We start from the raw sequence: 13165 nt of genomic DNA on the forward strand, positions 1-13165 counted from the left end.
GACTACGAAAACAGAATAAAGGAATGAGTAAATGAAGTAGGAAAATTCCAGACACACTGACCAGGAATGCTTAGGAAAAAAGGAAAGACTGTTTTCTTGCTTTGTTTGCCATATAAAATGCAGAGTTTCTCACAATGAAACACACATGAAAGCTTTTCCTCCAATGTGGTAGCACAGGTGTAACCAAAGAAAAATAAGCATATCTAAGCTTTTTTTAAAACACAACCAACACCTTTAGGAAATATGTTAATACACACACCTCTTCATTTTGAAATTAATTGCTCCCTATGGAGAATAAGGCATCCCAGAGAGCTGTAACTGTGCTACAGTAACACTCTGGGGTTCTACCACACTGCAGGAGGCTTTCTGCAGTCACACTATCAAATTCAGAGGCATCTACTGGCCTACCTTTCCTCAGGATTTATCAGCCAGCGCTATTTTCTAGCTAAGGCAGCACAGACACAACACCAGCTAGGCACCACCAGCTCAGCTTTGTTTCAGCAAGGGCAGGGTGAGGCTGAGGGGCCGGCAGTTGTGCAGGCTCACCTGGAGCGCTGCACAGCCTGAGGAGAGCTGAGCCCAGCCGAAGGGAGCGCTGGGAGAAGGACACCAGGAGGCTCTGAGCAGCGCCCCGAGGGCCCAGCCCCCTCAGAGGCCGCGGAGCGCCTCGAGGAACCGCACTGCCACCCGCGCGACGGCCGCCTAACGGCTCCCCGCTTCCCGCCACGCTCATTTTAAAGGCTTCGTCGACGTCACGGCTGAAGTGGGCAGCCGTTAGACGCGCGTTGCCCCGCCCCCGGGCGCTCGGCCGCGGCCTCGCGGTGCGCACGTGCGACGCCCCCTGCCGGGTCTCTCGAGGGGCCGCGGGCGGCGCCGATAGGCGGAGGCTGGGGGAGGGGGGGCGGTGCGGGGTCGGGGCGCAGGCGCAGGCGCAGTGGGTGGTGGTGGCGGCGGCGGCGGCGGCGGTGGCGCCGCAGGCGGGCGGGTGGCTGGGCAGGAAACCGGTCGCCGGGGCGCGGGGCCGGCGCTCCCATGAGCAGACGCTGCCCGCCGGCCGCCGCCTCGCTGCTGCGGGGGCTTGTCGGCCCCGCCGCCCTCTGCCTGGGCAGGAGCATGAGCCTCTGCGGGGCGCCGGCCGCCTGCGCCGCGGGGCCTGCGGGCGGCGGCGGCGGCGGCAGCGGCGGCGCGGGCTTCTCAGCGCGGCTGAGTCCGCCGTGGCTGCGGCTGCCGGAGGTGCCGGGCGCGGAGCCGCACCGGGCCAACGAGCTGCTGCTGCTGCTGCCGCCGGCCCCGCGCGGCCCGGCCCCGCCGCAGCATCACGTCGTCTACTTCCCGGGGGACGTGCAGGTACGGTGGGGAGCGGGGGTGCTGCGGGCGGCCGAGGGCGGTAAGCAGTGGCGGGTGGGGGCGGCCGAGGAGGGCGGGAGCGGGGAAGCGGCGCCGGAGGGAGCCGCTGAGGGCGCGGGCTCTCCGGGGGTTGAGCGGTGGGGAGGGGGGGCGGCGGCCGCAGCTCCCGCGGCGGGAACGGCGTTGCCGGGCTGCGGGGATCCCGCCGCGGCGTCAGGGCTCTTCCCGGGGGGAAGGGTCTGCTCCTCCGCGCCCTCCCCGCGTTGCCCTCGGGTAAACGCAGCGGTGGTGGGCCGTGCTTGAAACCTGGAGGGGAGCGGCGATGGAGGGGGAGTCTGCCGTAGCGCTGCCCGGAATTGGCATTTCTGGCGGTGACGGCAACCCTGAAATGGTATCAAAGAGTGTCTGGAGAGAAGGCCGTGACACAAATCCTAAGATGGCAAGTTTCCGTCAGCAGGCTCAGCACCGCGTCCCTGTGCAGGTGTACAGACATCCAAGGCACCGCGCTGCGAGTGTTTCGCAGGTGCCGACGCTTTCTTAGCGTGTCCTGAAGAAGGCACGGCTTGTCTCGGAGTTGTCAAGAAAGCGAAGAGAGACTCTGAAGCGCTGTCCCTCTCTGTAGCTTTGCATGCCCTGGTACGCTGGGTAGTCGGCTAATCTCAGAAGTCGTTACTTCTCCGAAGCAGGGGTAGCGTCTTTTTGTTCTAGGGAGAAGGCTTTCCTTTTCTGGAAGGTAAAGATCCAGAACTTTTGAGGATTTTCATTATAAGGATTGGAATGGCGTGAGAAAACCTTTTTGATTACCATTCCTGGGTATGGCTTTATTATTCCTTAATGAAATAAAATAATTAACATTCTCTGCCATTACGAATTGAGGTAAGAATCATTCGTGACTTGGGGATTAGTTTTTTTCCATCTGTGGATGTGAACAAGGGGAATAAAGATTCCCTGCAGCTGTGTGAGAGGGAATTTTTTCTGTCTCTCTCTATGAGAGACAGAAAATTTATTATGAAGTTTTAAGTCAATTGTTTGTAATAAGGACAATCAGTATTTCTGCAGATGGAGATAATACAGTAAAATGATGTATTCTGTGCCATACTAAGTCAAATAATACTTTAATCTTCTCTTGGAGTGAAGTCAACAAAAATTATGAATACTTCCATGTGCTTACTTTTATTGTACTAATTTTGGAGGTATTAAAAATGTGTGGTAAAGATATTCAAGTACAATAAGTAAATCTAAATATGCTAGTTTCTTTCTGGAAGCCTAACAAGCGAGCGCCTCTTTAATGCATGCTTCTGTTAGTTATGGTTCTCTCTTATGAATATAAGTACACTAGGCAGAGCTGAAGTCTTTCCGCAATGTAGTAATGTGTCTTTCTGTTTTTTTTTTTTTTAATTTTTCAGAACTATCATGACATCATGTCTTGCCACCCAGAAAACTTTCAGTGGGAGCACTGGAGTTTTGAAAATGTTGCTACCATACTTGCTCGCCGGTTCCCTAATAGCTTTATTTGGGTTGTAAAGTGTTCTCGAATGCACCTGCACAAATTCAGTTGTTATGACAATTTTGTGGCGAGCAACATGTTTGGAGCACCAGAGCACAGCACTGACTTTGGAGCTTTCAAGCATCTCCACGCATTGCTAGTTAATGCATTCAGACTCTCTCAGAATATTCTGCTGTCCCAGAAAAGTGTGCATGGTGTCAGCAAGGATGCAAAAATAGCTGCTTGTAAATCACAGCTGCAGTCTGTTCCTACAGCGAATGGCTGCCCATCCACAGAAAGAGAGAGAGATTGTGAATGCTCTAATAATTCTGCTATGAACTTCATTATACCGTCTGCTGTAGGTGCAGCATCGTTTACTTTGGTTGGCTTCAGTAAAGGTTGTGTGGTTTTGAACCAGCTGCTTTATGAGCTGAAGGAAGCTAAAAAAGACAAGAATACAGATGCCTTCTTAAAAAATATAAAAGCAATTTACTGGTTGGATGGTGGTCACTCGGGAGGAAGCAATACTTGGGTTACTTACCCTGAAGTGCTGAAAGAACTTGCACAGACAGGAATTGAAGTTCATGCTCATGTAACACCATACCAAGTGTTTGACACAATGAGGTCATGGATTGGGAGAGAGCATGAGAAATTTGTACAGATACTTGAAGAATTTGGCGTGGAAATAAATGATCAACTGCATTTTTCTGATGATGTTCCCTCCTTAGATAACCATTTCAGAGTTCATGAGGTATTTTGAGACTCTGTGTATCTGAATAGTATATTCACTGTAAAAGCACTTTTGACGCTGTAAATGTTGTGATGTAGATTTACAACTTTGAGCAGATGCTGTCTGAAGAGAATACTAAATCAGTCCTGTGTTGCTGATAGATACTATATATAAATTTCAGTAGCTTAAAGAGGAGGACTGGGACCCTGTACCTACAACAGATGTTGTCATTTGATTTCTGGAAAAATGAAGAACTATCCTATAGATGTTTTTTGTTAAATGTGAACACTTAGTCTCAACCCGTTGGCAGATTTTTTCATCCTGGATGTCTAACGTCATATACTGCCTTTAATGGGAGTTTAAAGTACTCAAGACTTTCAAATGTCTGGATACTTCTATTTAGTAGCTTCCAGGGCTAAAAACTTTGGTCTGTGTCAGTAACAGACATTAACATTAGTTTTTTGGCTTAAAGAAAATGATGGTTGCTAGGACAATCTTAGTTATATATTTTGGTGAGAATTGTTTTAATTAGTTAATTAAATCTTCTGGTTTTGTAACATTTCTCCCGATAGAAACAAAGTCACAAATACTTACCTTTGGAATAATAGTGCCAATCCATTTTTCTTCCTTATGCGTGCCTTGCCTTTTCTGTCATTGTAGTTTCATTAATTCCTTGTGTGATATCTGCTAGTGAATAGCCATTTCACCTGGGGGCTTGAAAATTTTGACATAGCTATGTTAAGTGACCAAGAATGTTCGTGAGGGTGTAGCTTATTGCTGTTTCAACATACCTTTCTATTGCTTTTACTAACTTCTATAAGGACCAGCAGTAATATCTGTATTTTCCAGTCAAGAGGTCTCTTTACCTCTGCCTTGGACTGGTGAGGTTTTTCTTGATAATTGCTGTATTGATGTCAATCTAGATCGAGACATTAAGTACATAATGTATTACAAGTTGCATAAAAATATTTAGGCTATGTTGACTGTAGCTGTTTCAAAATGCTTCAGATTTTAGAACTATTATCTCCTTTAAATGTATCGCAGTAGTTGCTTGTAGACTCATCAAAAAAATCTATTTTCAGAGCCTAATTTTTCTTACAGGAAGAAACCCCCAACCTCTAATTAAATACAAAGCTGGACAAATCAGATCCAAAAGATGTAATCTAGTTCAGGCCCCAAACCTGAATGTTCTTCAGAAAGAATTACTGAAAGATGGCTAAATTAGTGTATTAGTAGAACTTTCCTACTGTTGTAAGTAACTTTTTTCATTTATCTACAAATAAATCTCAGAATCACTCTTAAAGACAACTGCAGCTATTAACAGTGAATCAGTAGCTTAAAATGGGTTTGGATTTCCTGGAAGTATAGGAATACAAAAGCAAGTTGGGAAAACACATTTAAGATTACACAAACAAATGTGGCTCAGTTCTGAAAAAAGGCATTTGTCTCAGCTTTGTTCCTATGCTTGATGGCTTATAAACATCTTCCCCCTGCTTCCTGCTTCCTGTGACTCTTACACCGTGGAAGGAAAGTCCTGTGTCATCTTTCTTCTATTGGCACCATTAAAACTTAGAAGGTTCGCTGTAGACAGTATTTTCACAATTCTTGCAGAAGTTGCACTCATGTTAGAGATCACTGAAGAATGAGAAAAGTGTGTTGAACTCTTTAGTAGAAAATTTTCTTACTACTCAAAATATTAAGGGTAGTAGGATTATGTATACAGTGTGCACCTTACACTGTGAAAGTGAACTGAAGTTTTAATAATAATTAGACTAATGTATCTAGTTGATCAAAAGGGGAAATAATCTATTTCAATTGATGGACATAAGTGCAACATGCAAATCAACTCAACATTTTCTAAAAGAATCTGAAATCTCGTTCCATCTGCTTTTTTTTTTTAAAAACTCTTTCTTGGAGGTTTTGTTCAATCTTATTTATTGATTACCTTCTTAATGGGCTTATAACAATTTGTTTATGTGTTCCAAAGAAGGCTATTTCCATTTTTTGGTCCTTTTGGTAATACTTGCAGCATACGCAAGGACTTTTTTCTGTAAAGGAAATATGGGTCACCTAACAAAGTGGTTTTAATAGCCTATAAATTGCTTGAAATATCTTTAATTATCCACTTATAAAATTTAAAAGATAAACAACAAAAACCCCGAAACACACCACTGATCTTGTTCCCTCTCAGTTTCAGACTGGCCAGGCCAACTTGGGTATGCTAAAACTTGCCCTAGCCACTAATAGTGCAGATCACAGACCAATTTCTAAACAATTCTGTGCCAGCCAAAACAGCAGGAGTAGGTTGTTGCAAGCTTTTGGAAACAGCTATTAAAATATTGACATTGTCTTCAGAAGTTTCTGGATGGCTGTCCTATGAAAATAATATTAACCTGTTTGGTGGAGGCTGCTTACAATAACCATTAAATAACATAGGCTCAAGTGTTGCTGTGTTAATTTGAAGAATAAGCACTTTGTTGTAAAACTAATCTTGTTGTGAGACCTCATGTTGTGGAGGGAAAACTGACTGGTTGTTTTTCATTCTCTAAACTGTTGTAGTACTCTGTTGGAATGTGCCTCTGTCATTCACTACAATGCATGCTAAAAATAAATTTTGCAAACAATGTAGAAAATAAACTATTTCTAATGGGTGAAACCAATGTGAATGTAAAACAAGGAATGTACAGTTAAGTTTTCTGGATTAAGCTTTATTAGCTGGTTGTGGAGACCTAGTTAAAAAAATGAGATTTATTTGATACCTTTTCTTCAAGGAGGCTTTGTATTTGTGTAGTCAGCATCTGTAATTCTAAAACAGCTTACTGGCATCTCGCATAGATGGGAAAGCTAGCATGAAGTACCCAAGGGTGTGAACATTTCTGTTAGAAACGGGTCATAGTTTGTATATGCCTGTTTTTCGACGTTAACTGTAAAGTCGGGTTTTAATAAGCTTAGATGTAAATGCCTAAAGTTAAGTGATTCTCATGCTTATGGTCGTTTAGTTCAAGACATTTCTGGTTTTGAATGGAGTTAGCAACATTACACAGTCCTTAGTACAACGTAGTATGTAATAGCTGGTATTCTTTACGTTACATGCTTCATTCTTGTACAATAGAAAAGACATTCTTCAGATTTTGAGAAATGCTAAAATGTTTTAAGCTGTGCCTGTTAAATTCCTTTAAAATAAGGCTTGATTCTGTGAAATTGTCCAGATTCTGTATGACTTAAATTATTTTGTGTGCATCTTGAATACTAGAAACTTTGGTAACCTTCTTCCTATCTAGGACTAATTTAATCACATCTCTGTAAACACTGCCGCATAAATCAGCATCAGCCCTCAGTTTTGAAAGGTGATTAAGGATCCAAGTCTTAGCATGTTGCTGAAAGGAGCAATCTTGTCTGTCCTTCCATTGATAACGTCCTGCCGCCTCCCTTATGTTAGCACAAGCGCTTTATGGTGAGCCGTTCTATCTTACTAAATTAACGTTGTTGCTGATAGAGATATCTAACAGGAGTGCTATGTATTTAAATAGTTACAGAAATTATTTTAAATAAGACTTGTAAGTCAGTTTAGGATTTAGGATGTTACAACTGTGGATATTCACGGATAAAAGTGCTTGTGCATGATTATGCTCTCAAGGTTTCCAACAGGTTCTTTTTGAGCTATTTGCAGAAAGAAAACATCACCTGTTTTTTCTTCCCTTTTATGGTGCTTCTTACAATGCTGTCTTTCCTAAGCTAACAGTTACTTCATCTCTGTAGATAAATAATATCTGTTGTCTCGTACGGACTGAAAGTTGAAGCACTGAGGTAAAAGTATACCCATCCATTTACCTTGAATGTTTATTTTAAATTACATGGGGTCTTATCAGTTAATATAAGAAGGAAGTTAAAAAACAGGAGAAGTTTTGGAATGTGTGTGCTCTGTTGTGAGCCACATTTTTAGGTATGTCACTGCCTAGCAGAATCCACAAACATGAATTGTGTGTCTGGTGTCCCTGTGCAATATAGAAGCAAAGGCGGATGTCTCAGACTGCAATCCACAAGAGACAGCCTCTTTAAATCACCTTTGGAGTTACTTCTTCACAATCTTTTTAATCTTACATTGATTTTATTTTTCTAAGGATGGTAGAGTAAAGGAAAAAAGTTTACTTCTGATGCTCATAACCTGATGAAAATTTAGACACATTTAAATATTGATGATGAAGACCCTAAGAGCAAGGCTGGCTTTCTGTTGGAATTAGTGATCTCTTAACTCTGTTAAGATGCAAGGTGACTGGTTTTAACTCAAATAAAGTAACGTGAAGTCATTAAGCCAGTAATGCAAGATCATAAGACACCATGTGGCAGACAGGCACTGCTTCTCCCAGTGCCAGGCATACTGTTCCTGACTAAATTCATTCTATCAGCATTAACAGCATAATTCACTCCTCCTGCTGACAAAAACACTTGCACAGGATTAGCTGCCCCATGTCACTGTGGAAATCACAGAACACTGAGTAAGGCAGTCCTTTTGCATATAGTGTAGTGTGGGTTATAAAGCAGTGATGGCTTTGTTGTCATTAGGGCTTCTTTACGTGTTTCCAAGTGACCCAAGAAGTACCAAAGTCTGTTGAAGCAAATGACCGGAAAAGCATCTGGTAGAGCAAAAGGGGAAAATATATTCTTATCTGTTTTTCTTTCTGTGTATAAACATCTCATGTACTGAAAAGGAGCAGAATGCTGCTACTTCAAGGCTTGAAATAATTTTTCCTTCTTTTAGTAAGTTTTCAGAGAGCACTTTCAGTCACGATTTTTAGTTTCCTTTGTTAAACTTGGCACTTGAGACCTGAGTTGTTTCTAAAGAAAGCACTGCTGCAAGACACAGGAAACAGTCAGGAGACATACCAGTGCTGAAGTGCAAAACAAGGCTCTTCACATCTCCCACACCGGTTGACCCCCTGCGCAATACTCCTAAGCCTGGGTGTGGATAAAGCTATGGCATCCCTTACAGGCTATCTGCAGAGCTCTCCATCCTCATTCCCCGTTGTGGGAAAGTAACGCAAGATTGTAAACACGCTCAAGTGACCTGTAGCTCGAGTGTAGAAAAACACATATACTAGTTGTCATTTAGTCTTGTGTGCTTGATTAGTAGAACATGGGAGGCTCCCTATCGAACACGCCTGAGATTCCTGCCCTGCTGTGGGAAAGATCAAAGCACGGCAGTAAGCTGTACCTGCGTGAATCCCTGATACACAGGTTTGGTGATCCTCTAGCATGGACTGAGCCCCGCGGTGCCTGCATCCCCGCTTGCGTGCCCCTGCCCAGGTGCTGCCTCGGGGATACCCCGGTTGGTGAGGTAACAAAAATAAATTTACTCTTTGCATTTCATCTGTGGTTTTGTGGTTGTTCCTGTGTCCTGCCTGTGCTGGCTCACACGCTCAGCATGAGAAGTACATTGATTTTGTGTGATAGAAGTTTTAAGCAATTCATGTACTGCTTGGCAGCTGAAGTATAAATGTTTTCACAGCAAAAATTGTCCATTACTGTGATCTCTGTTATTACTGCAAGTGATAGCTTCTGAGCACTTTTGTATGAACATAGCATCACACGCGGAGCTGCACGTTTTACATGGTTGAGCAGTTCTTTTAATGTTTTCAATCCGCTCTTAAAAATGTTGACTAGGAACAGATCTGAACAATTGGAAAGGAAGTAATCTGCTCTTGTTGCTCTCAGGAATTGCCACTTAAAAGAGATCATTGCTCTCAGGAATCTATCCCCAGGCCCAGAGTCTGACGCAAACCAAAATAGGAAATCTTAATGTGCACCTTCACCGCAAACTTAGGTAACTGTGGGAAAAAAAATTACTCAAAATTTCATCTATCCTTCTAGTAACACTGGAATCTTTGGTTATTGGGTCATACTAACTTACAGAGAATCCCTGTAAAAGTTATTGTCTCAGAATGTGTATCTTCAGCACCTGTGGTGTTTGCATGGAAACAGCTAAATGTCTCAGCTTTGGGAAGATATGTTTTGGCCGGAGATGAAAAGAATCAAGCCTGCACAGGACTTTTTTTGAAGTTGTGAAGTAATACATATTGGGATCACCCCATATGTAATATAAGCTCTACTATGGTGAAATCATCCTCATCTTAGTCAAGTTCATAGTGCTGTTGTGGGACTAACAGGATGAATGAAGCAAATAGTTTCATTCTGCATGTAAAGGATTGCAATTATATTTCTGATCCTTCATGATCAAGTCAAACCCTTTCACATCAGGCATTTAACTTGACAGTGTATTAAGAACCTGGACCCTGTGTAGTTCTTGGAGAGAAACAGGTTCTTAGGTTAGGTGCATCAAATCTTCAGCATATACATGATAGGCAGATTTTTTAATGACCTGTGTAATAGTTTGACAAGAGAATATTTTGACATCAGTTTTTTTATTTGAGTCCACAGCAACCACATTAAGAAAAATTGTATAAACCATTTATCTTCTGAAATTATTTGTCATCCTTTATATTTCATATGACCAAGAATAAATAATTCTTTCCAGGTGTTGATTTGCAATGAACTTACATTTTAAAAACCTCAGTCATCAAATTTTTAGACTAATTGGGGTAGGCCAAGTTTAAACTGCTGATTTCAGGTACTGTGTATATTTAAATATCTTAACTCATCTTTCAGTCCTGGGCAGTCTGCATCACCTAACTCCTCTGTTGAATACACTGTTCAAAGTGGCTGTTTTGAATGCTTAAGATGGTGTTTTTCTAATACTTGTTACCATAGCTTCATCTGCTTTATTGTAGCGTGATCTCATTTTGGTTTAGGTCTGTAAAGGACAAACTTCCACAAAATGTCAGCGGCTCTAATTCTTTGTATTATTTCAGTAATGGATTTTAAGTGTGATTACATGTATTCTTTCACTATGTTAGTTGGAAGTTATTCCTTTAATGCTTTCACCACTCCTTCATCAATTTGTTGCCTGTTTCATGCCATGTAGCACAGTGGTTAGAAAGTACCAAGTACATTTTTTTAACACAGAAACTTCAAGATTTTTATCACTAGTCACATTATGCTCAAATTAAGAAAATACATTTTTAGACTGCTTGGTTTCTTTTATAGCATTTCAGAACAACTGTTTTATAGAAGTTATTAAATGAGAAATTGAAGAAACTGGTTCAAAGTGAAAAAAAAAAGCATGGCACTGACAGAACAATTACTGTGCTGGTCTTCCCACTGATCTACATAGAATAGTTTTTGTTGATCTTTCTTGAATATGCACATCTATCACATCTGGGGGTTACTGACAGTCTTAGAGAAGCAAAAACCAAAGGGGTCATGTGGAGGGGAAAAACCAACCCACTATCATTGCAGAGACTTCTCAAAGAGCACTGGAAGAGAACCATGAGCCGGGCTGGCTTATCCACCGGCTGATCCGGGTGAGATAACCTCATTTGCTGACATATAAAAATAAAGACTTCATTTTAAAGTTGGTAGTGTGAAAAGGAAATAGCTGCACTTGCTATAGCACTTGGCTCACATTGAATTCAGCATGACCCACTCCTCCCAGCCAGATACGCACTTTCCAATCCCAACTTCAGGCTAGCCTAAACAAGGGAATCATTGCAGCTTTCCTGCTGGCCTCCCTGAGCGCTAGTAACTGCCACTGAGGGCTGCATTTGGCCTAAGGTGTGTAGATGAATAGTTTAATAGCCTCCCTTACAAAATAAAAAGGGGGATTGAAAAATGCTCAAAATGGCATTTTGAATACTTGTGGCTTAACAGATTTTATGCTTTTTACATGCACGCTATGGAACAAGAATTATTGAAAATCTTAATATCACCATTAGATGGCACAGCAGTGAACACATTTGACCCATGGGGTTTTCCTCCTTTTATTTCTCCCCTCCCCAAGCCCCAAACGGCTCCTTGCCTCTCTCCCTTTCTTCCTCCCTCCTTCCTTCCCTCCCTCCAGAGTACAGCAGACACTTCTCACATCTGAGACGTAAGCAGATCACTCATACACTGACTGCTGCTCCATGAAGCTTTCCTTATACTTGAGTGTTGAGGGCGGCCAAGCACACCCAGCTAGCATCTCTCTTTTGGGAATGGAGAACGAAGAAACAGCAGAACGAGGGATCAGCACAGTACTCTACTCACATACTGAGAATCTGCCAGTGGTGAGATTTAACAGAGATAGGTGTGCAGGCACAACGCTAGAACACAACTTGGGCCCTGCAGGCTCTCCAAGCCTCTCCCTTTAGTCCTAGCACACAAAGCATATGGCCTGTACACCTCTGCAGAGCTATTAAGTTGGGACCCTCAATGTTACCAGTCCAACAAAGCCAAGAGGCTTCCCCAGCCTAACAGACACAGGGTTCTGTCTCAGCAGTATGCACAAGCAATCCTTGTTCATTTTCGAACAAAAATTTGGGGAGACCTATTTGTGATCCCAAATTGAAATTCTACCCTCAGAACGTACAATGATGCCCATCAGAATCGCTTGGCTGGTTCCATTCATGCCTATTCATTAAGATGGCCGGCTGCCCATTCACATGGTAGCAGACTATTTTCACTGTGCTGAACTGCCAAGAAGAACAGGTTTAGAAGAATAATCTGCACAGTGTTGCAAGCCCCTGCTCCTCTGGAGAAAGTTTTTTCCAGCACTTTATTAACACTACATATCTATTTAGTCTAAGAGCTTTTGACAAGTTACAGTTCTCAAAAAACACTGCTAGAAGTAACAGACTGACCTAAATGTCAGATAAATGCTGCGTTCCCCAAAAAGCACAAGTAACGTCAGAGGGATTTCAAAGGGACAATGACAACCTATCTTTCCTGTGAGGTGCCTGTCTTTATTTCACAAGGCTTTTGTAAGCACTGGAATCTGCCAAAAAGTAACCATCTGCAATGCCTCTACAACAGGCTCCATCCCAAAAGGTGCAATGCAACCTCCTTCCATGTGGTAACATAGTGCATCTCAAACACCACTCCCAATAGATTCTACATCTACTCCAGAATGATAAACTTCATTTCAGATTCTAGGACTGCAGCTGGATGGATTTGTGGGCACATTAGTTGCAAGTGTTTGCTGTTGCTGCAGCTGCAAATACTGCCCAACCGCACCGGGGCAGGGACAAAGTTTACACAATACCTTATTCAGCTAGGAAAGGGGTAAATCATTTACTTCGCGGTCAAGCTGCCGAACAATTCTAAGCTTAACCTTACACGGTTAGCTTTTGCTTTTTTTCCGTGCCCAGTCTCAGTTTCACCACAAGAGGGAGCAGAAACTCCCCACACTTATTTCCAGACTACTGCTCAAAAAACCCCCATGACCCTTAGAACCACCACCAATGGCTTTCTTGGACCTTCTCAGAAACCACTATGGTTTTCCTAAACTTTAGTAAACGAGGTGGAATTCAGGAAGATGTGCAGTTACTTGTAAGCATACATGCTGTCAGCCCAGCCCAGATACCAAAACTTCTGTTCAGAAAAATTTAAGTACAACACTCCAAAAAAGTAGAGTTACAAGTGCTGGTGCTGCGAATGTATGCCTCGTTGTAGAAGACAGACCATCTCCAGATCAAGCAGATTGTGCACTCACTGCATATGAAGAAAAACAA

General features: G+C 42.7%; 1 protein-coding gene across 1 annotated transcript; it reads left to right on the forward strand.

Moving 5' to 3' along the window:
* The first annotated feature begins 982 nt into the window (after window positions 1–982).
* On the forward strand, window positions 983–6744 carry C6H2orf69 (chromosome 6 C2orf69 homolog). The gene is made up of 2 exons (XM_075756271.1): window positions 983–1347; window positions 2754–6744. Exons 1-2 carry the CDS (start codon window positions 1033–1035, stop codon window positions 3591–3593), a joined length of 1155 nt encoding a protein of 384 aa, XP_075612386.1. The 5' UTR covers window positions 983–1032; the 3' UTR covers window positions 3594–6744.
* Window positions 6745–13165: the final 6421 nt, after the last annotated feature.

The sequence above is a fragment of the Balearica regulorum genome, chromosome 6 (genome assembly GCF_011004875.1).
Source record: "Balearica regulorum gibbericeps isolate bBalReg1 chromosome 6, bBalReg1.pri, whole genome shotgun sequence".
In the NCBI taxonomy this organism is placed as follows: domain Eukaryota; kingdom Metazoa; phylum Chordata; class Aves; order Gruiformes; family Gruidae; genus Balearica; species Balearica regulorum.